Source organism: Esox lucius, chromosome 11 (genome assembly GCF_011004845.1).
Source record: "Esox lucius isolate fEsoLuc1 chromosome 11, fEsoLuc1.pri, whole genome shotgun sequence".
Classification (NCBI taxonomy): domain Eukaryota; kingdom Metazoa; phylum Chordata; class Actinopteri; order Esociformes; family Esocidae; genus Esox; species Esox lucius.
Window position 1 is genome coordinate 41,739,287 of NC_047579.1, and position 22,994 is coordinate 41,762,280.

Genomic DNA, 22,994 nt, shown 5'->3' on the forward strand with positions numbered 1-22,994 from the left:
GGGAGTATTTGAAAACATAATGAGAATAGAGGCAGCCTACACTCATGGAACAGTTTGATAACCACTGAGTGGTCACAAGTCCAGGACACACATGAATTACTTTTAATCCATAATAACTTTTAAATATATTTGGGGAGTATTTCTTCATGCTTTATTTTTTATAGAAAGTGGGGGATAGAAAGGTTAGAGAAGAGAGTCTTCAGCTAAAACTTGGACCTGTGCTTTGCCACATTCAACCCCATGCTGCAACACTAGTTATGCACCCCAGGCAGGGGCTTGGACCACTCGATGGCCTCACCGTAAGGTCATTGTTAAAGAAAGAAAGAGAGAAGTGCTCCTGTTAAATAAGCACACATTGAAACCATGGCTTCTCACTGTGAATAATTGTAGTCGTCTGGTCGATGATGAGAAGCACTATTTAGTCCCCTGAGGAATATCACAGTTCAACGTTCTTTCCAATCAAAGCCATTATGGATGTCAGACATAATGACCTATTAGAAAACAGTGTCCTGATTGGCCATTACTGGGAGCTTGAAAGTGCTGCAGATAACTGATGATAATGGGAGAATTTGAATACAATTACAGGTGCTGATCATCATGAGAAGAATATGAACAATTGAATGCTACTTGTCAACTACTCCATATTGACCTAACCCGAATCCCAGAAAGCTGATACGGGGATAGAAAAGTCCTGACAAACCTTTGAATATACACAAAAAAACGTTCAGGAAACTCTTTCATCAGCAATAATAATTGTGGGTCACATATTGCGAGGCCCATTCATCTTTAGGTCCACATATAAGAGCTCTATCTACATTTGGACCAATTTGCTAAAGCAGCAATGCCATCCTGTAGACACAGGGAATGTGTCATATGGACATTAGACCAAAACAGAATTCTGTAATAATCTCTCAGAGAAAAGTTTTCAAACAAACATACATAAAGCAAGAACACGCACAAGTACACATTATCCTTCCAGTCGTGGTTGGTTGGTGAAAGCAACAGCCTAGCGACAGTTAACCAACTACGCTGCTAAACATTTTACATTACGATACTGCGCAATCATTCGAGCGCCACAGCTGATGTGCTCGCCAATAACGTCAAAGGGTGCTAGGTCATTTTAAAGATGTTCCCAGTTGGGGCAGTTTTGGCCCTAGCATTTTGAGTAAAGGAATGCATAACACTTTAAAAGGGCGATTGACACCATACCCTTTTTCTGCGTTGTTATTAAGGACAACATCCGTGCAAATACAGCAACAGGTTTTTATCAAGTAGATTTTGTGATATTTACACCGATATTACTGTTAAAGAAGCAAGGCCAACCATGGAAGTCCGTGGACGGCCACTAGGGGTTCTGAAGGGTTAATGAGAAAAAAGTGTGTAGGAGTTGACACACTTTTGAGTAACAGCAAATCTAGTCAGCGATTTTAAGTGAAAACTAAAGTTAAGGAGGGGGATTCCCCGTGTTCCTTTGTAGGTAAGCACCTTGGTTTTAATGAACGCAATCTCACACTGGATGAATGAATGGAAGAGCAGGGTGACATGGCGGACCTTTGAAAAGTTGAACACCAGGCAGGTTTGATGTACGGTTTCGATGATGGCCCGACGAAATAAAATAAATGTCTCTGTGAGGAGTTGAGGCTTCAACCTCCACACTCTCTCATTCAGCCCAGTGTCTGTGAGTCTCAGGTAGAAAGGAAGTGGGCTGTGGTCTGAGCTGACAATGTTATGGCAAGAAATTTGGCATTGAGCAGAGAGTAATCAATTGGCGTGTAAATATAAGAGATAAATGAATACTCTGCTTGTGGGATAAGAGACCCTCCACACAACGCATATATTTCCACACATCTCTCTCTGGATGAGAACGTATATACACTTGGCTCACACACAAGCCTGATATCGAGGTCATCTTTAGATCAGTTTCTTGTGAAAATATAGTATCAGTGGGCAAAAACGTTTCAATTGCGGAAGGACCTTCCCTTTCTTAACATAAAAATAAAAATGTTAAAGACATTAGAAATGCACATGCAATGTCTTGACATTAGGTTCCGCTCCTCTGGGGTAACTCATTGCCATCACATGATTGTGCTTATGATGCTACCAACAATAACATCACCATAACATTATTTATAGCGAAACCCATGGGCAATGAGCAAGGTAGGCCATACTGATCCCCCTCGCAAAGGAAACAGAGCCAAACAGGTGGAGACGGGGGTGGTGGGTGGATTTGAACCGGCATGCTCCGATGACCATCAGCATATCAGACTGAGTGAGTAACCTGATGTTTAAAAAGACAATAGACAGGTATACAGTCTGACTTTGTGAGCAGTCTAGGAAGCGATCTACTCAGCTGATGTGTCGCTGGCCAATTACCACTCAGGATTCCAGGCTGAACTGGCTATGCCAATTAAAAACAAACCTTGACATTTTCCCAATTTGAGCTTTCTCAGACAATTTTCAGTAGGCCAACTTCAGTAAAGGGTCTGTTTGAGAATTGTGACCATACTTCACATTTACTTAACTGTCCTCATCAAAGGAGTTCAAACTGAATGGAATTTTAACAGGAACATGTGTTATGTTTTCTGCTACGTTCAGATACCATGTTTGTACATCATACACTCTCTTACCCAATCTTCAACCTTCATTGAACATAGTGATAATGGTGCCTCAGATTACCTCAATTAATAATATCCTCAAAGAACCAAAACCTACACCTCTAGTTGTTAGGTAGGCCAATAAACTGGATATGTCACAGGCTGTGCCGGCTCTAGCCTTTTGGGCCCCTTAAGCAACATTTTATTTGGGGCCCCCTCTCCCCTTGCAATTGGGGGCTCATTAGAGGGGGGTCGCTTATGATTGGGGGCTCATTAGAGGGGGGTCACTTATGATTGGGGGCTCATTAGAGGGGGGTCGCTTATGATCGGGGGCTCACTAAAGCGGGGTCGCTTATGATCGGGGGTTAACTAGAGCGGGGTTGCTTATGATCGGGGGCTCACTAGAGGGGGATCGCTTATGCCTAGAACCGGCCCTGGTCACAGCTTCAGGTTCCTGATTAAAGTACATGGAATTGGATTGTAAAATGATTGCCTAAATGCTCCATCTGTTTTTTTTCCATTTCTGTTCCTTTCTTTATTCAAAAGACAGTCCACGGGAGGTGAAAGCAGTACAGAGGCAAGGATGAGTAAACATTTTAAGTATGTGAAGTTTTTGTATTTGATGTATTCATTATATTGTGTGTTCATTTCGTTTTGAACTGCGTGATTTGTAAAATGTTCCTTTGCCAGTGAGGAAGGCCTCTACTAAGATAACATTTGTCTTGCCTTCTATATGAAATGTCGAAAGTGCGGAATAGTGTTTCGGTCTCTACTTCTAGGCACAGTCTCTAAATCTGGTCACACTTCTACCTCGTGACATGGTGCCACACATTGTATAAATTGGTTGGCATCTGGCAACCAAAAGAGTTTGACTGTGCACTTCAAATATTGTGTGAATAAGAATTTTTTTATAAAACCGAGAGGCTGCTGCTGACACGGAAAATATCAGGGACAATAATCCTGGTCTCCTTACATAAAAAGAGCTGGAACATAAATACATATATCTGTTGAAAGATTTGCCCAGATTGACTTAGTTGATTTAATTTCTTCAGAATTCGAGTTTACTGCCTTAATGCATCCATCCCTCTTACAGTGCTGACTCCAGGGTTTTACTGTCACAATTACGTTTTGGTGAGAGGAAGTGTACAGAACTGAGTGGCACATCGGGTTCTTTTCAGTGCCTCTGGTGGTCCCACTGGGAGAAATGCAGTATATAGCTTGAGTGAGGCGTTGCTGTAATCACTACTTTCATCCATAAGAAATCTTCCAAAGAGAGTTATTTAGTGGCGGTGAGGAGACTGACCGCCACCAACACCTACTCCAATGCTAACATTTTGTAATATGTCTGCTGTCAATGGCAATTGATGGGGGCAGGCAAATTGTTCAGTGGTCTTGGTAGCCTACTGTCCGCACCCAACCCACCCCTCGTGAAAAGCGATGGTGTGGTCCACCGGGAAATCATCATCCTTTAAAACGCACGAGAGACTTGGCTAGAAAGCATAAGCGAGGGAACAGGTGCGTGCGCATTCAGGGCAGTCTCGCATAAAGATGTACGCCTCCTCAGAGATGTGAGGACCCACTTGAGAGGTTCGAGCTACGTAGAAGTTGTGCTCAGTTTAATACTTTGACTCGCAGGTGTGGTGCCGAAGAGGGTATCGGGTTAGGGTTGTGATAATTTCTCTACTGATGCGTACTACTAGTTCCAATAAAAAAACGAACTTTTTATTTCCTATTTGATCTTTACTTTTAAATTGTGATTTTCTTTTGTCACATGACGCAAAGTGCAACCGCGAGCAAGGGTTTAGCCGTGAGTGTGTGTCTAGTGGAACCGTGCGCGGTGGGTCCTGCCATAGCGTAGTCAGACTGACAACCACGGAGACATGAACAGCTCCTTCCTCGAACTATTCAACAGGAGCCAAGTCGTCGCTGGTACTCTTATAAACTGCTGCAATGGGACCGACGTGGCAACCAGTGACGGCGGTTCGCTGGTGCTGCCGCCCGACGAAAGGAAACTCTTCATCAGTCGCGTGGTACAGATTGCCGTCCTGTGCGTTCTGTCGCTCACCGTCATGTTTGGCATATTTTTTCTCGGCTGTAACCTCATGATCAAATCTGAGAGTATGATAAACTTTCTGGTGAAGGACCGGAGACCTTCCAAAGACGTTGAGGCGGTGATGATTGGACTCAATTAATCTCCGGCGCAGAGATGGAGAGGGGTGTAGCTGCGCGCCACGGACCGGTAGCCTCACCACGCACCTGTCCAAGTTGCTCTGTGTCTGGGGTGGTATGACGATATGCAAAGCGTTTGATTTCTTTAGGAAAATGTCTGCCAACTAAGAGAACAATTGGAGTCAAGAGGCCAATCCCTCACATCAAAAGTTAACAAAGAACCAATGCATCATGGTTTACGCGTTATGGCTGTTTAACTGGATGTTGGTTTGGTTTTTGACAGCCACCTTGTGATACAAATGTTTACACGTTGTTACCTCAAATCATAATTGTTTAAGTAACAAAAAAACTCCTCAGCACAGTATGGCCATAAGCATGACAATTGTACTTTTTTTCCATTGCAGTTCTGACAGTATAGGACGTGGGTATTCTCTGATAATGTATTTTTCTTGGTCCAGTGTTTTAGCATGTCCGGCCGACACAAACTGAACGTGCTGCAGGATCTTGCACGTTTAACCCCATTAGTGCTTTACTGAGTATTTTACTGTCCAGTTCAGCATGCGCCCGGCTTGGTCTGTGCTGTACAAGGTGGTATTTCGACCTACTGTTTTTGCACACAAGCATCTGATGCTGCATGATTTTTGTACCAAGGTGAAACTTGAATGACAACTGCAGCATGCTACGAATAAAAGTGAAGTTGTCGTATCTCTTTATTGTTATATTGTAAATAATGTAGGCTATTGTACCTGTTGCAAAATTAGATTACAGTTTGCGTGTCACACAAACCAGAATAAATAACCAGGATAAATTAACCATGTTAGAATATAAATAGCAATCACAAGAATAATGGGACTAATTATAATAATTCCAATAATAATAAGGCCAATAATAATAACATTAATACCCTAATGTTATTACTAGGCTACAATATAATTATAGCTATCTATATGCAACATGATTGTATGAATTCTTTTCTGGACACATCCCTCTCAAGTAAGCAAGAGTTGAATTCAAAAATCAATGTGCGTAAATTTAAAAGCATATAATATGCTGTAAACAGAGCCGTTGTAATTCACAAGTGATTGATCACTCAATACTATTAAGCGTTCTAACTTTCATTCAAGTTCAGCTAGCGATTCGTATTGCTCTGCGTGAACATTAAAAATGCATGACACACCGCCGCTGCTCCCACTACATTGGAAATTCTGTAGATCATGGGTCACTAGCATGCGATGCTCTCAGGTTACATTAACATAAATCCTTAAAAGTAAGTGTGTCGTCGTTGAATTATTCAGACACAGCGTAGACAGGCGTGTGGCGAACAAACCATTACAACCTTTAGCCAGTGATATTCATCAGATTGGTATTCGGACTGTTATATTCCGGAAAGATGGCCGGAGACAATATAAAATAGCAATACTAATTATAATAATGGTAACAACAAGAATTGGTAGCTTAAAAAGCAAACTAACCACGATTAAGGCCCAAAATAGAAAATAACAATCATTTCATACTTTATGAGAAAATCCTTTCAATTTTTATGCGTGAAAAACTTCTAAATGGATCTACATTTTACCTCTGGATATTTTGCAGTAGTATTGGGTTTGGTTTTTAAACAAATGTTCAGCTGCCGCTTAACACGGACTCCCATTGCACCCATTGCACTGTTACAGGAGGTAGTTTGTAAAGGTCTTGACGATCGCGTAGAGAACCCATAATTGATTGTACGGTCTGCAGAGGTCTTCTCTCAATACAATGCATTATTAGTGCGTGTTTTAACAAAGGGGCACATAAAATGTTGCTTACTGAAGACACAAACACACAGACGCACACACTGAGGTATACATAACACGCGCGCGCACACACACAGAGATGACAGGAAATGTGGATCATATATAGGTAATACTGGGTTTAACAGCTTCTACTGTACTCCAGGTCCAAGACCTAGAAGCCAAACTTGCAAACTAAAAAACTAAATGAGAAAAGGAGTAGACAATTTTATTGCCCATTGCTGTAGATAGGACCCATCTTAATGGCTACCGGCTGCTTATGAACAACAGCTGTGAACGTGTGTGTCTTGATGGCCTCTGTGACTTGGATAAGAAGCACCTCACGGTTTCTCCAATGGTAATCTGCAGGTGAATGCTGAGACGAAGAGTTCAACGTGCTTTTCTAAATCTGGAGGTAAAGGCTGTGCACTTATTAACTCATTACACCACTCCCCTTTGGGTTTTGACCAATCTCAGGGCTACACTGATACCATATTTGATTCACAGACTCGGACCGGTTCCGTTTGGTCTAACCCTGCAGATGATTGGCTGGAATGGTTGACCGCAATTTCGGAAACATCCAACCCTACAAAACCTTCTGACGCCCCCGCAACATTGATCAAGGGGTCCCTTGGGGTATCCTAGTGGGAGAGACAGAGACAAAGGGACGGAGAGACAGAGAATAAAGAGATTGACAGACAGAGAATAAAGAGACTGACAGACAGAGAATTAGGAGTCTGACGGAGAATAAAGATACTGACATACAGAGAATGAAGAAACTGACAGACAGAGAATAAAGATATTGACATACAGAGAATAAAGAAACTGACAGACAGAGAATAAAGAGATCGACAGACAGACAATAAAGTGACTGACAGACAGATAACATAGAGACTAACAGAGAATAAAGAGACTGGCAGAGAATTAAGAGACTGACAGAGACAATAAAGAGACTGACAGACAGAGAATAAAGTGACTGACGGACAGAGAATAAAGAGACTGACAGACAAATAACATAGAGACTGACGGACAGAGAATAAAGAGACTGACAGACAGATAACATAGAGACTGACGGACAGAGAATAAAGAGACTGACGGACAGAGAATGCAGCAAACAAAGAGAATGCAACTGAATGCATTCTCGTAACGGCTGACATCTCATGGCTACATACTGTCAAGAAACACACGGTCAGAGTCCTTTCAGGGATCTCTACTTCTCATTCTATTTCTTCCTGCCCTTCCCCACAACGGGTGAATTCCATCTCTTAATGCAGACTTCCATCCTTCCCCATCACTGAATCCAATCATTCTTTTTTATTTCACATCGTTTTCAGCACTTGCCCATCGTGCATGTGGTCTGTCAACACCCATCCCCAGACCTCTTGTTTTCTTCAGCCTCTTTCTTCCTGTCCTGTGTCCCCATCTGATCTCCTCTCCGCTTCCTCCTTTCCCTGTTAACTCTGTCTCTCCCTCTTTCTCTCTCTGTCTTTCTTACTCTCTGACTCTCATAAGAAACACATGTTCTCATTATTATTTTATCCCTTTCCAGGACTGGAGAGTTGAGTTTTTGGAGGCAGATGAGTCCATTCGTGCTCTTTCTTTCTCTCTCTCTCTCTATCACACACACACACACACACACATACACACACACACACACACACACACACACACACACACACACACAAATACACACACGCACAACACTAGCTCTTCGTCCACTTTGGCCTCTACCTACCCTTGGTCTGAACCCAATTTAGTCAAAACTGTAAGAAATAACACACCACTGGAGACCCGTTTTTGAAAAACATTTGACTTGGCACTGATTGAAGCCCTTAGCTACATATAAAACCTGTATTTCATCATGTCTGCCTGCTGCTCAAGAGAAACCACTACGAACGTAGACACGTCTTGATGATAACTGGGATCTAGAAAGGAAACAATTAATCCACGGTGACCTGCAGGTGAATTCTGATTGAGAGAGAGAAATGTAACAATCCAGATTTAGAAGAAAAAGGCTGTCCACTTCTTAACTCATTACACAGGAAACCAGATTGCCTCACAACAGAAGGAGGGAGTGAAGTGGGGTCCAGCGCATTTCTGTGACCGAGAGAAAACAAAACCACTGTCATGGACCCCAATAACACAAACCTCTTATGTTACCACAATGAAAACGGTTCCTGTACTCACGGATGTGTCTTGGAAACAATTGGACCTGATTTGAACTGTCACATGCAAAGTCCCCAAATGAAGATTAAAGATGAATAGGAACATGCTTAATTATGCAAATTACACTTTGAAGGATTGATTGCATGAAAAATCTAAATTAAAGATGCAAATAAGATGACAATGACTTTTCTGGAAGAGCGAGGGATGATTGAGTCAGAACGGTTGATTAAGAAGATTGGATGGAGCCGTAACCGTTGGATTGCTTTCTTGGGTGCCCAAAACGGTTTATATGTCAGCCATTGGTTACTGGACAGATGTTGTCCCTTCACCTCAGTGGAGAATACAGGTCATTTTGCAACTCTGGACACTGCTCAGAGTCTTCCATAAAGCTATATCATTTGGTCAGGCAACGTCATGGTTGACCATTTATAAAAGAAAATAGCACTGCATATGCTGAATAGTACACCAGCACAGGAGACATGACAGAATTAATGGAGATGAAATCATGCATCAGAGAATTTGGTCAACGGAGAAACCTTCATTGGTTTGTTTTGTCGTGATGCCAATCATTATCCATCTTGGAATATATTAAATATACTAACATATTAATATAGCAGTTATGTTTGAGAGATATAATAAATGCACATTATACTGACCTTAGACAAAAAAAACGTAGAAATCTATTCTATTCATATCTTGTGGGAAAGCAATTCAGAAAAGACACGTTTTCTGTGAATGCACATGGCTTGCTAAAATTGAAGTGGTCTTTCTCAACTCAATTCAAGGGATTTCTAATGGGATTTGTTGTATTTAACCTTTCTCTCATTCCCCTTTCTGATTTATTCTCAGGTACATGGAGATGCATTCCTACTCAACCAAGGATCAGTTGATATTTATATTCATACCAAAAAGAAAAATACACAAAAGAACTCATTCCAATATCTTTCTATCTTTCTGACTGGCTTGTAGCCATTTTGACTTCTCAAGAAACACATACATAATAAATATTCAGTCAATACACATTTTTTATAAAGTCCCACCTAATTCATCCAATCTGTGGCACAGTGAGAGGTGAAGGTTTGGTCTGCTGAGTGTTTGGTGAAAACTCGTCAAGCTGTTATGGCATGCTGTCAGATATGAACCGTCTGGACTCATCAGTTCCAGGCTGCAGCCCTGAACATCTTTAGCTTTAAGCATCCCATCCTAATGTTACATGTCCTTTCTCCTCAACTTTGTAGCTACAGATTTTGTTGTAAAATCTCCCAGTACTGGAACTGACTATGGAAGCAAAACAGACCCACAACCTCACATATCCACCACCATACGTAATAGTAGAAGGTTATTTTCTGCATGCCCATACCTACTTCTACGCCAGACCCACTTCTAGTTTTGACATTTGTTTTCTGGTCAGAGTGAAGATTTTCTTCTGGCAACACATCCACATTTTTCCTTTTTGGCATTGAGTTGTCATCTGAGTAATTTTGGAGACTTGGTGACACAATGATTAAACCAACTTTAGGCATTCTCCAACTATGATCCTTTTTTTTTACCTCTTGACCTGTTCAAACTGTGTGGGGGAGAAATAAACGTGGGTAATTTTTATTTAGATTTACTTCATAGCCCCTACTAGTGGAGATCGGTATTTTCAGGCATTCAGATTTTTCAGCTATTAGTTTTTTATTTGCCTTTACCAGATACATGAAAGTCAGTAACCTTTTGCCTCATTTCATTCATTTGTCTGACCTCCCCATGAAGATATCAATATAAGGAGTGTGGCTTGTGTGCCACCACACATTTACTCCTCACATTTATACCGCACTTTACACCTCCTGTTTATACCGCACTTTACACCTCCTGTTTATACCGCACTTTACACCTCCTGTTTATACCACACTTTACACCTCCTGTTTATACCACATTTGGAGAAAAATATTTATTTAATGATTCATTTTTTCCTTTGAACCATTTTACCTCAATAAACGGTTAGATTTCTCCCATGTTCTGAGCATAAGATCAAGTTGTTAAACAACAATGCAATTTTGTATAGCCTTTCTGGCACAGCTTAACCTAATTTTCCAAACATACAGGATTCTGAGTTAAATAGATCTGATTGATATTCCAACCATATGAAAGTTTGAAACTTTGTCTCGTTGTCGGCAAAGGCAGCCCTTCGGCAGTGTGGACAAATCCAATTCAGAAGAAGAGGAATTGGTGGTCAGAGAATGTGTTGACCAATCTCTGCTATCTGTTTCTGTATTTAGCTGTGGAACATGTCCAGGTCAGGCTTCTGCTGCAGGATGGAAATTAACATTTGCACAAATACAATAGCAAGGTAAATGGCTTACTGTGTGGGTTTGTGAGTTAACATGTCAACTGTAACTTATCATTCATATTGAATCACAATGCTTGTTTGTTTGAAAAATGCTTAATAATCAATGTTCTGTGCCCAAAACTTCTGACCCCTGCATTAATCTGGATTTTCACATTTCCAAGCATTACCATGTATTTCTGCATCGGTTTGTTTGATTAATCTTATGCAACACAAGCATACATTTTTCAAAATGAAGTTAGAATAACCACCTCGGTAATTAATGCAAAATGTTCAACTGATGTTATTCTGGTGGCTACAATAATATATCTTCACTATCCTGACTGTCATTTGCAGTGCAGTTTGCAGTTCAAACAAGTGGATTTACTCATCCTGGCTGGATTACAATAAGGATTCTCACATAATTTATCAAGCCAGTATAATGTGGTGTGACTTGACGTGGCCCATAAACAAAATGTTTCAGTCTGTGTTAAGGTACTGCTAATGGCCCATTGATTTGATCTGTACCAATGATTTTCAATATTTTCTCAATGGGAGTCGGGCATTACGGCATGGCGAAAATGAAGCCTTACTACCAAAACAAAGCCCGTCCATTTTCTGCAGTGCTCAAAAGTTCAGCAAAAACACAACCACATTGCAGCTCAATGATTCACAATAGTATGTGCACTCATCTTTATGCAATTTCGTGGAGAAAATCACAATCCAATCGCCGCTGGTTACCTACCAATCGCAAGTTAAATCCCCTTAATATTGTTTTCAATTGTTGGGGGGGCAGGGGGACACCTTCAAAGACGTGCCGAGCCATTAGCACCTACCGCGAGTTACGACGCAATATTTTCTAAGATCATTTCTGACAGGAACAATACTACACAACATTGCTCTTTTTAAGTTGCCTGCATCGTAGAGGAACAGGGAAGGAAGTGGCAGCCAGACACATTCGGTGCACACACACAGGCAGGTATATTGCATTATTACCCTGGGACCAGCCTTATGAGCCTGCTGGTAAAAAACACATAAAACGAACAACAATGGCTTCCTCAGAGCTTAGAAATGCAAGGTTTGCTGCCTAAGACAGTTGACATGAAAGTGTCTCTCTCTGACCCCTCGGTCCCAGAAGGAGACTGGATGTTGTACCATTGATTTCCACTGACAATCACTGGTAATGAGCTTACGTAACTACACCAGGGGATTCTGGGTAAACAGTGGGCAGAGGCACTACACTCAGGGGGTTGAAGTAAACTCGCCTCATTCCCAGCTCCCCAAAATACCAAATAAGTTAATTGGAGTGCGTTGCTAACAAGCTAATGCTGTAAGCTCGGTGTTTACAGTGAAGTGCTCGTACAGATATTATGCTAATAGGAGCAGACAGATTGTGGGTGTGTGTGTGTGTGTGTGTGTGCGCATCAATCATTCTCATTGGTGTACTGCCGAGGGAAAAGGGAGGATAAACATGTATTCATGGCCTTATCTCCCTCTATTTCCCACTCCCTCCCTGCCTCCCTCCCTCGCTCCTCTACTCCCTTTCATTTGAAAGGTATATGTCAGATAGTAGACCAACATTCACTCAGCCCGTCCCTTTTCTCAATCTCTCCGTCTCCCTCTCCCGCTCTCTGCGGCTACATCATTGTCTCCCTTTTGTATCTGTGGTCTCACTCCATCTAACCCTCCCGCACCCCCCCCCCCCACCACCCCCCCGTCAGCGCCCCCCCCGTCAGCGCCCGCACATGGATGGATTGAATCCCTAAAAGCAGAAGCTGTAACAATCGCCGGGTGAGCAGAGACACCCGCCTGGGCTGCAGTCGCCAGGTAATATGGTGATCTATGATAACCTGCTACACCCCCCCCCACACTCATGGCAGACTGAAGTCTGATTGAGTGGTGGTCGCTGGCGACTGATTGTTTGGTTCTAATCAATGGGCCAATCAATGGGCCACAACTAAGACGGCAAGCATTAGCATAAAACAGGCTCCGACTTCCACGCGTAACGGCGGAAACGGAATGAGGCACACTTTCTCTCTCCCGTCACGACTAGTAGAGTACATTTAGTGTTTTAAAGAATTATGAAACATGTCGCGTGTGTGTGTGTGTGCGCGTTACCAAGCAAGTTAGAGGGAGGGAGAGGGATTGAGAGAGGGGAGGAATGGAAAGGGAGAGATGAACGCATGTTCCAAAATAGCACCTATCCTAACTGTTATAAAAAAAAAAAAAACTGTTTGCTGAAGTTCTACCAACAAGCCCCAGTCAGCGCACATACTATCACTGCTACCACCATTGCCTCAGAGCTGCAAGAGCAGGGTAGCGTTGCCATAGGAACGGAGAAAGGTAATGGCCATGTTCTTGAGCACATGCCGCAGGGGGTGGGGTGGGTGGGTGGGTGGGGGGGGGGGGGGGGGTTGGGGGGGGGTGGCAAAGAAGGGGAGTCAGAATGAAAACAGGTGAGTCAGAGTGAGGGCCGGAGAGGAGCTGGAGAAAAAGCCTAACCTAACATTTGACATTTTATTCATTTAGCAGACGCTCTTATCCACAGCCTATTAAATACCACCTGTTCATAGTGACAACACCAGCAGAAAAAAAATTAATGTGCTAATAGGATAACATTTACAGTAATGGGATAACATTTGCAGCGACGCATCTCCTTTTCTCGAAACGCGTTCAGCGGCAGGATTGAGTTAATGTTGAGTTAACGCTGAGTCAGTGTTGAGTTAACGTTGATGGTGTGTGTGTGCGAGATGTGATGAGGGGGGTAGCCAAACTTCTCACAGGCCTGAGGTTTCATCAAGGACTTGGAGTTTAAATAATTAAGCCTAATGGGATGGAGCTAACCCTTAACCTACGCTGTCCGTCCATCCGTCCACAGTGTGTGTTTCCATAAAATATTACTGAAGGTTATTTAAATAATAATTTAGATGCAGGCTTCACAATCTGCACTGAAGAAGAATGTTGGATAGAGTACTGTATATTGTTTCCACTGGCCTACCGTACGCTCTGAAAAAAGGTTTTGGGGAAAACCTTTTAGTTCCTGGTGGAACCCCTTTCGCCCCAGGTACAATTCCTTAAGTTCCATATAGAACCCTTTTGGTTTACTTGTAGGGCCCTTTCCACTGAGGAAACAACAAGGTTCAACCTGGAACCCAAACGTTCCTGTTAAAAGATTTACCCCACAGTAACAGACACAGGTTTTCCTATGGTGACAACCGAGAAACACTTTTCTTCATGACATCATTTTTACTCTGGTTAAACTATGCATGTCTCGTTCGCTCCCAGACACTTCCGCCCCACTACTCTTGAACTGAATTGAATATAATTAATACATTTTTCAAGTAGGCCTATCACGTAAAAACATATTTGATGGCCCATAGCCCAATTTCATTAAACGGAGTGGCTGCGTAACTAAATTCTCTGGTGTCATTATAATGTGCTGTGTTGAGGCCAATATTTATTCTTTTGTAGACCGGTTGTATGGGGTATCACCGGCTGATGTCCGGGCTTCGTTTTCCTCACCGTTATCTTTTGTTTCAGTTTGGCCACATGGTGACAGGGTTTTTAAAAATAGAGACGATCTTTCCTGGCGCGCATTGATTAATTACACCGTTTGAAATTCTCTGAGCTCGGTGGAGGGATCCGCGTGGGAGAGGGTGACAGCTATGGGAGAAAGGAGAGTAGAGAAACATCGGAGGAAGTACAGAGATAGCAGGAGTCACAGCGGAAAACTTATGGAAGCTGTTATGGAAGCTGTAATTAGAGGAGTCTATAAAGTGAAATTGTCGGCCCAGGTCTTTCCCACCCAGCTGTCCGCAACACTGCCTGCGTTTCCATATACAGACCAACATTTTTCTCAATCGGTGCACATCACAATGCCACAATCAGCTGCCTCTTTCAAACACATGGTTAGTCCGCTCAATTTAGTAAGACCCAGAGACGTATGGCCGCAGCACACCTGTTTTTGTCCCTGTCACTTGACAGACCCATTGTTCGGTTAATCTGCTAAGATAATTATATTGATTAACTATTTTAGATGCATGGATTGCTACCTTTAAGGCATAGCTGTCAAGATCAATTGTCAAATGTTTTCACCAGCCAACATCAAAATAGTTGTCGCGCAATGCGAACAAAGACTTGCGCCTTGGCCGTTGTTTGCGCTTGGATGTCTTGGCAACCCAACGGATGCATTTAAACTACGTGCCAGGGTTAGAGCAAGACGAGGTTCATCTCTGTTAACTCCATGGCCTGGACCGAAAATACTTGCCCTCAGTATCAGCAGTGTGACCAGGACACACAGAACGTCCATATAATTCAACATCCTGTAAGTGTGGCCAACATGTTTTTTTTAACAGTACAATTGACTGGCTTGTAGAAGTTCACTGGCATATAGAAACTGTAATCCTATGTAATATTTAACAGCCTTATTTGTGAAGATAGGTGTTTCTTTCTGCTTGTCTTTGACAATGTGCGGCATTATCAAGGAGATATATTCAGCAATTACAACTAGTGTGCTTTTTAGTATAGGCCTATTGATATCTTGATGACGCATATCTTCTCGAGGCATATCTCAAAGGCGCGTTAAAGTTTTAATTGGATGTTTTATCAGGCGTAGCTCCTATGAAGTGTTGAGTGAGTGGGAAGAAATTGCCTGCCTCTCAATAGTAGTTCAACCCAGGCAGTATTAGATATGGGAGATTGATATTCTCCCTGGCTATATGCCTCCAGGCAGAGATCCTCATTACTGTCCCACATCGACTCTTTCTAGGCTCTGGAGTGGCCCAACACCATCATACAGCAGCTCTCTGCTGCCATGTCACCCCCCACTTCCCCCATCCAACAAGGACATGTCAAGCAGGGTAGGTACAGTATGGCTGGCAACCATGCAGGCCGTGGTACTGAACCGAGGCTGTCAGGAAGGGAAAACTTTTTCTTGCAGCTTTTTTGACATGCATTTTGTGTGTGTCTGTGTGTGGGTGCGTGTGCCTGGGTTGAATGTATTCTATTATGTTCTTTATTTAACCATTTAAAAAAACATACAGTAGCCTATTTAAGAGTGCTTCAAAACACAGCAAGACACCTTGAAATCAGCAAGGATATCACAATATAGCCTATCTCAAAATCACATTTCAAACCAGCGGCTGCAAACAATGACTGGCTGTTGTTTGTTTCATAACATTTGCCTTTACAAGTTTCAGTTCTAAAACATTTGCCCTCATTGCACATCTATATATTCCACTTGTAATATAGGCTACATACAGTTAATACACGAAAATACTTGTAAATGTTCTAATCTAATCTAAAACAACCAACCAACAGTAATATACACCAATCAATCCCTAATAAATAGAAGACAACCACAGTCCAAACCAACATGATCCGTGCTGGATTTTCTTTATGCTGGATCTCTGAGGCAAGATGCATGACTTCGGTGAAAGTGGGGCCTTGTGGTGTCTGAGATACCGCGTGTGACTAATTAATTGCTGTTGATTATTAATGACCCTTGTGCCAATCAAAGTCATTAGGTAAATGCTGGATCTCAGTGGCATGTTCACCAATTGTCAAACTTGAGTTAAAGATACAATCATAAAAATTGTAAAAGTCAAAGTCTCCCTACTGTAAAATACTATTTGAGTGAAAAAAGTATGATTTTTTAAAAACATTTCAAAAATAAAAGTACTAATACTTACATATTACTTATGTTGATCAAACCAGGCAGCCAACGTTCTTATTTTATTACATTTACGGATTGCCAGAGGCATGCTCCAGCACTGTAGAAATGAGTTCCCTGCGTCTGCCAGATCAGAGGCAGTAGGGGTTACCAGAGAGATTCTCCACAAATGTGCCTAAATTGAACGTATTTCAGCAAGAACCTTTACCCCCCCCCCCCCCCCCTTTATGTTCTAGTTCAATTTGCCCCAGAGTTGGAAATCACAAACATAATTTTCTATAATTGTTCCACCACAGGCCTTGATCTATTTTCCTTAGGATGGCTTTTAAACTTAGAAAACACATCACAGAAAGTGTCAGGGTGGGCAGGGGATAGGGACAGTGAAAAGTCACGAGGTCAGGTAGTATTAAGGCATTGTCTGATGGTTAGGAGATACCGAACCATTACATATAAGAATTCCACCAGGCGGAACGCACTGACCCTAACCCTGGCCGCACACTCTATTGTAGCATGGACAGTCTGGGGACACTGTGGCTTGGTCCAAAATTACTCCTGGACAGGGCCAGCGAGGCTAAAAATAGTGCATTGCTGGACTTGTAAAGAGAATGTGCTCTTACTTAGCCAGTTGTCTAATAGTACATGTCTGTGTTCACCAGGTGAGGGAAGTTCTTTATTGAGATCAGAATTAACCACCTGTATCGGGTCATTTAGGTCTAAATGAGGAATGTCCCTCACCTGGTGAACACAGCCAAGTAACTTTGTACGTTTTACACCTCCGGATATGACATACAGAATGGTTATAAACAAACAAAAACAAAATAAAAACCAACAGAATTTAGCATGGTGTGGTGATTGTTTAACTGAATCTCTGAACCATGACATTATTTGATGGGATGCTACATCGCTCATGTCGCTATGTAGTCTTGTAGCTTATATTCAATTAGGGTAATACAATAGGAATGCTACGAGTTATATAAATTTTTCCATTGCACATGAGTAGAATGCACACAATAATAACGCATAGATAATACATCATGTATGTCAGCCACTCTGGAAAAAGTCATCCTAATGGCTGACATATAGGTGTGTGTGTGTCTGTGTCAATGAAACTGTGACTGTGAGTCACTGTCGGAGCCAGTAGGAACTAAGAGCAAGAGCTAGACCATCCGTAATTGCTTGACCTTTATAGCACCTCATCCATGTCTGCCTGCGTATCACTAGGGCCAGGGCAGTGATTGTTTGGTCTGACTGACCTTCCTGCTCCTCTTAATTCCAAGTCACTTACATGAAGGTTCATATCAATACCCGCATCATTTCTGAAATCTTTCATGGAGTCGGCGCCGTCTCATTTGGATGAAATGTTTGGATGAAGTTGTGTAGTGAAACAGTTGTGTTGCATAATGTGAGATCACGGCTGTCATCATTTTTTTCAGCCCAACAACAGTGTTGGTCTATGCCAGACAGAAATTGAAGGTAGGATAGAAAACGAAAGTGAGAATGAGAGATTTTATTTATAGCTCATGACTGGACATGCCGGATGAAATGGGTTGATTGTCCCTGAATGGATAGGATAGCAGAACAGGCATATAGAAGAGCTTCCAGGAGGTGTAAATGCCACAGGTGTGTGTGTGTGTATGTGTGTGGATGTGCAGTGTCTTCTGAAAATGTTCAGTCCCTTTCACTTTCTCCATGTTTTGATGTGTCATAGGCTTCATTTCTAATATATTTTGTTTGCTTTGATCTACATGTTACCCCATAATGACAAAGCAAAAACAGATTTTTAAAATGTTTGCCAATTTATTGAAAATAAAAAACAGAATTATCTCATGTACATAGGTATTCAGACCATTTGCCATGAGCTCCAAATTTGACCTAAAATTCTGTGTACTTTGATCCTCTAGATGTTGATTGGAGTCCATATGTGGAAAATTAAATTAATTGGATGTTATTTAGTAAGGCATACACGTCCAAGGAACTCACTGTAGACGTCACAGTAAGAATTGTGTCAAGGCATAGATCTGGGGAAGGTTATAAAACATTAGCTAAAGTGTTCCCAGGAGCACAGTGAGCTCCATCAATTGTGAAATGGAAGATGATTGGAACCAGCAAGACTCTTCCTAGAGCCGGCCGTCCTGCCCAACTCAGTAACCGGGCGAGAAGGGCCTTGGTCAGGGAGGTGACGAAGAACCCAGTGGCCACTTTACCAGAACGTCAGAGTTTCTCTGCAGAGATGGGAGAACATGCCAGAAGGACAACCATCTCTGCAGCACTTTAACAATCTGACCTTTCTGGTAGGCTGACTGGGAAGAAACCATTCCATAGTAAAAAACATACTACCTGCTGCCTGGGGGATGCAGAGCACGAGGAGACAGATTCTCTGGTCTTTTGAGACCAAAATCAGACTGTTAGGCCTGAAAACCGAACGCTCATCACCTGGCTAATACCTTCCCTACATTGAAGCACGTTGGTGGGATTCCGTATAGCCTCTGGGAAGGTGTCTGAATGCTCTCCAAAGGGACTGTAAGTATCTGTACGTGTCTGCGTGCGTGCATGGGATAATTTCATTCTGTTATTTTGCAGACCTGGTGGAGCTGATTATGATCCAGAATTCCCAGATGCACCAGGTCATTATGAACAACATGACCATGTCAGCCCTCAGCTCAACTGACTATTCCCAGAACCAGCCACCGCCCAGCCGTGAGGTACAGTCATTGGGCTATTCACAGCCCATTCCTCCACCCTCCCCTGAAGTACAGTCTTGTGGCTATTCCCACCACCACCCTCCTCCCATCTCTGAGGTATAGACATTAGGCTGTTCCTACCTCCACCCTCCACCAAACCCTGAGGTTTCCTGTCAGCCATTCATCCTGTCTGTGGGTAGCATACTCATCAGACACCTGTTTCAATAAACTGAGATTTTCTTCATCTGATATGATGTTTAAAAATAGGTGAGCAGAGTTGCTCCCCACGCTCGCTAGTGAACCTAAATGTTAGTTTTAGAATTTGTTTTTTGTTGTTATAGATACTAGGAAGTTCAATTGTTATGCTGAGGCTCCAATATGATATGCCTCATTGTCCAACAGTAGAGAATGAGGATGTGCCTCTTTGTCCAACAGTAGGATAGTAGGATATGCCTCAACATCCCTGTAATAAACCACTGTTGATCAGAGGCAATAAGGGGCCACTGTCTGAAAGGACTGCTTGTATCCCCCGTCCAGGCCAGCAGGATTCTGGAGATCTTTCAGCAGGAGGAGGAGGTGGAGGAGGTGTACCACTATCACTACCACTATCAGCCTGCCATGGCCTACCTGCCCTACCCCGCCTGGGTGCCTCCACCCCAGCTCCACCCCAGCCTGGTCTACCACAACGCCCCTGAACCCCCAGAGCCAGCACACAGCTCCCCGCACAGAGACATCATCAGGTGACACATTCACAACCCTGTCTTCACCCACTAACTCCCGGCAGGTTGACGTGTTGGTGACAGACTGAGATAATGATGATATGCATCTACGTTGTCATCCAGGAGGGCCGTCCCGCCTCTGCCCTCTTCCAGCACTGCCGGAACTGTGGGCCCTGTCATCCAGGAGGGCCGTCCCACCTCCGCCCCTGTCCAGCGCTGACGTCCCACCTGCCACAGGTATAAATGCAGCACTTGGTGCATACTGTCACTATACATACACAAAACAAAGCTATATATACACTCACCTAAAGGATTATTAGGAACACCATACTAATACTGTGTTTGACCCCCTTTTGCCTTCAGAACTGCCTTAATTCTACGTGGCACTGATTCAACAAGGTGCTGAAAGCATTCTTTAGAAATGTTGGCCCATATTGATTGGATAGCATCTTGCAGTTGATGGAGATTTGTGGGATGCACATCCAGGGCACGAAGCTCCCGTTCTACCACATCCCAAAGATGCTCTATTGGGTTGAGATCTGGTGGGGGCCATTTCAGTACAGTGAACTCATTGTCATGTTCAAGAAACCAATTTGAAATGATTCAAGCTTTGTGACATGGTGCATTATCCTGCTGGAAGTAGCCATCAGAGGATGGGTACATGGTGGTCATAAAGGGATGGACATGGCCTAAAGTGTGCCAAGAAAACATCCCCCACACCATTACACCACCACCACCAGCCTGCACAGTGGTAACAAGGCATGATGGATCCATGTTCTCATTCTGTTTACGGCAAATTCTGACTCTTCCATCTGAATGTCTCAACAGAAATCGAGACTCATCAGACCAGGCAACATTCTTCCAGTCTTCAACTGTCCAATTTTGGTGAGCTCGTGCAAATTGTAGCCTCTTTTTCCTATTTGTAGTGGAGATGAGTGGTACCCGGTGGGGTCTTCTGCTGTTGTAGCCCATCCGCCTCAAGGTTGTGCGTGTTGTGGCTTCACAAATGCTTTGCTGTATACCTCGGTTGTAACAAGTGGTTATTTCAGTCAAAGTTGCTCTTCTATCAGCTTGAATCAGTCAGCCCATTCTCCTCTGACCTCTAGCATCAACAAGGCATTTTCGCCCACAGGACTGCCGCATACTGGATGTTTTTCCCTTTTCACACCATTCTTTGTAAACCCTAGAAATGGTTGTGCGTGAAAATCCCAGTAACTGAGCAGATTGTGAAATACTCAGACCGGCCCGTCTGGCACCAACAACCAACCATGCCACGCTCCAAATTGCTTAAATCACCTTTCTTTCCCATTCTGACATTCAGTCTGGAGTTCAGGAGATTGTCTTGACCAGGACCACACCCCTAAATGCATTGAAGCAACTGCCATGTGATTGGTTGATGAGATCATTGCATTAATGAGAAATTGAACAGGTGTTCCTAATAATCCTTTAGGTGAGTGTATATCATAGCACAAGAAACCCCAAGATGCCTTATTGCACTTATAAAGCATTTACCAACACAATTAGACCACCCCCCAGAAAACAGCTTAAGCCGTGTTGTATTAGCCATATATACTCCACACCTCCTCAGAGGCCTTTTGGCTTAAACGCAGGTAGGGAGTTACAACAATAATCAGCTGTGGTATGTGCAGAACTTTACAGGGGGTGGGGGGTGGGGGCGGGGTGTTAGACATGCTGTTACCCTCCTCTGACAGGTAGAATCTACTGTAGCAACCAATTAGCACGGCGTTGTGGTTGTTTGGCGCTGCCGGTGTTGAAGCCCACGGTACGGATGATGGCGGCGGCGCCGGTGGTGTGTCTGTCGGGGTGGGTGAATGGCCAACTGGGGGCGATAATGAGGCTGATTATAGCAAACACCCGGTCGGAGTGTTTTCATCGGACGCTTTTGGTCTCCCCCCCAGCGTCTGTCATGAATGTGTAGTGGACTATGACACCACGGAGAGAAGACCGTGATGACAGCCACCTGCAAGATCACCTCCCTCACTGGCTGGACATCATATTGCCACAGAAAACTAAAATACAGCTCGGTAATAACAGTAACGGTGGAATTGTTGCTGAGTCTTGCACAAGTAGTTCCCTGTATTTTGTATTTTTGTATTCACACACTTTAATTTCGACCTTTCAAAGACTGTTGTTCTTCTACGTGTTGTTTTGATTAAAGAAAATTGCTAATTCACCATTACTCAGTTGTTATTTAAGAAAGTTTTCACTGCTTTCACACTTATATACAGCGGTTGTTTTGTCCTTATTTCAACATGCATTACACAATATATCCAGCAGGGAGCAGTGTCACCTTTGTCATGACAAGACAGCGGGCTTTGAGCTTGTGTGATTTGTTATTTTGGAGAGTTTCTGGCATGTTTGTGTGTGTTTGTGTGTGTCTGTGTGTATATATATATATATATACTGTAAATATATGTGTGTATGTGCAAGTGGGTGTACGTACTGGAATGTGTTAGTGAGTGGTTCCATTACTCTGTGATTTTTTGTGTGCGTTACCATCAGTGTGTCTGGAGGTGCACTCGCACCCTTCCAGAGAATTACACACCGATACCAGAGTTACGTAAGGCCTTAAGAGCCCATTGATACCGCAGGTCACAAGGCAAATGAACAGCGTCCTGTGTTGTTTTGACAGCCGTTCGCTGTGACTCTACGCTACTGCACTTTCAGACATTCAGTTCCACAGAATAACCTCCCATGACCACAGGAAGTGTTGCCGCAACCGTGACAAAGAAGCGAGAAGATCAGCAGCGAACTGACTCCATTAACCCCTGAATGTGTCAATAGTCTTGTTTATCATGGTGGTCATGAACCACAGACGAGTGGAAAGGAACATCGGGCCAGTAACCCAGAGACTGCTGGTTCAAATGCCAGAGACGTCAAGGTACGCAAGCCATCC

The 22,994-nt window shown here is 43.0% G+C and overlaps 2 protein-coding genes across 3 annotated transcripts; both read left to right on the forward strand.

The window, feature by feature from the left end:
• Positions 1-4,114: 4,114 nt before the first annotated feature.
• Positions 4,115-5,447, forward strand: rprml (reprimo-like). The gene has a single exon (XM_010874774.3). It carries the CDS (start codon positions 4,475-4,477, stop codon positions 4,784-4,786), a length of 312 nt encoding a protein of 103 aa, XP_010873076.1. The 5' UTR covers positions 4,115-4,474; the 3' UTR covers positions 4,787-5,447.
• A 7,859-nt stretch (positions 5,448-13,306) lies between these two features.
• Positions 13,307-22,208, forward strand: LOC105013323 (proline-rich protein 29). Of its 2 annotated transcripts, none has more exons than XM_029123738.2 (6): positions 13,307-13,349; positions 15,775-15,865; positions 19,258-19,379; positions 19,896-20,098; positions 20,201-20,314; positions 21,997-22,208. In XM_029123738.2, the coding sequence occupies exons 2-5, from the start codon at positions 15,820-15,822 to the stop codon at positions 20,295-20,297; spliced, it is 468 nt and encodes a 155-aa protein (XP_028979571.2). In that variant the 5' UTR covers positions 13,307-13,349; positions 15,775-15,819; the 3' UTR covers positions 20,298-20,314; positions 21,997-22,208. The 2 variants fall into 2 exon arrangements, with proteins under 2 accessions (XP_028979571.2, XP_010873077.2); XM_010874775.5 differs by lacking the exon at positions 13,307-13,349 and adding an exon at positions 15,201-15,330.
• The last annotated feature ends 786 nt before the right edge of the window (positions 22,209-22,994 follow it).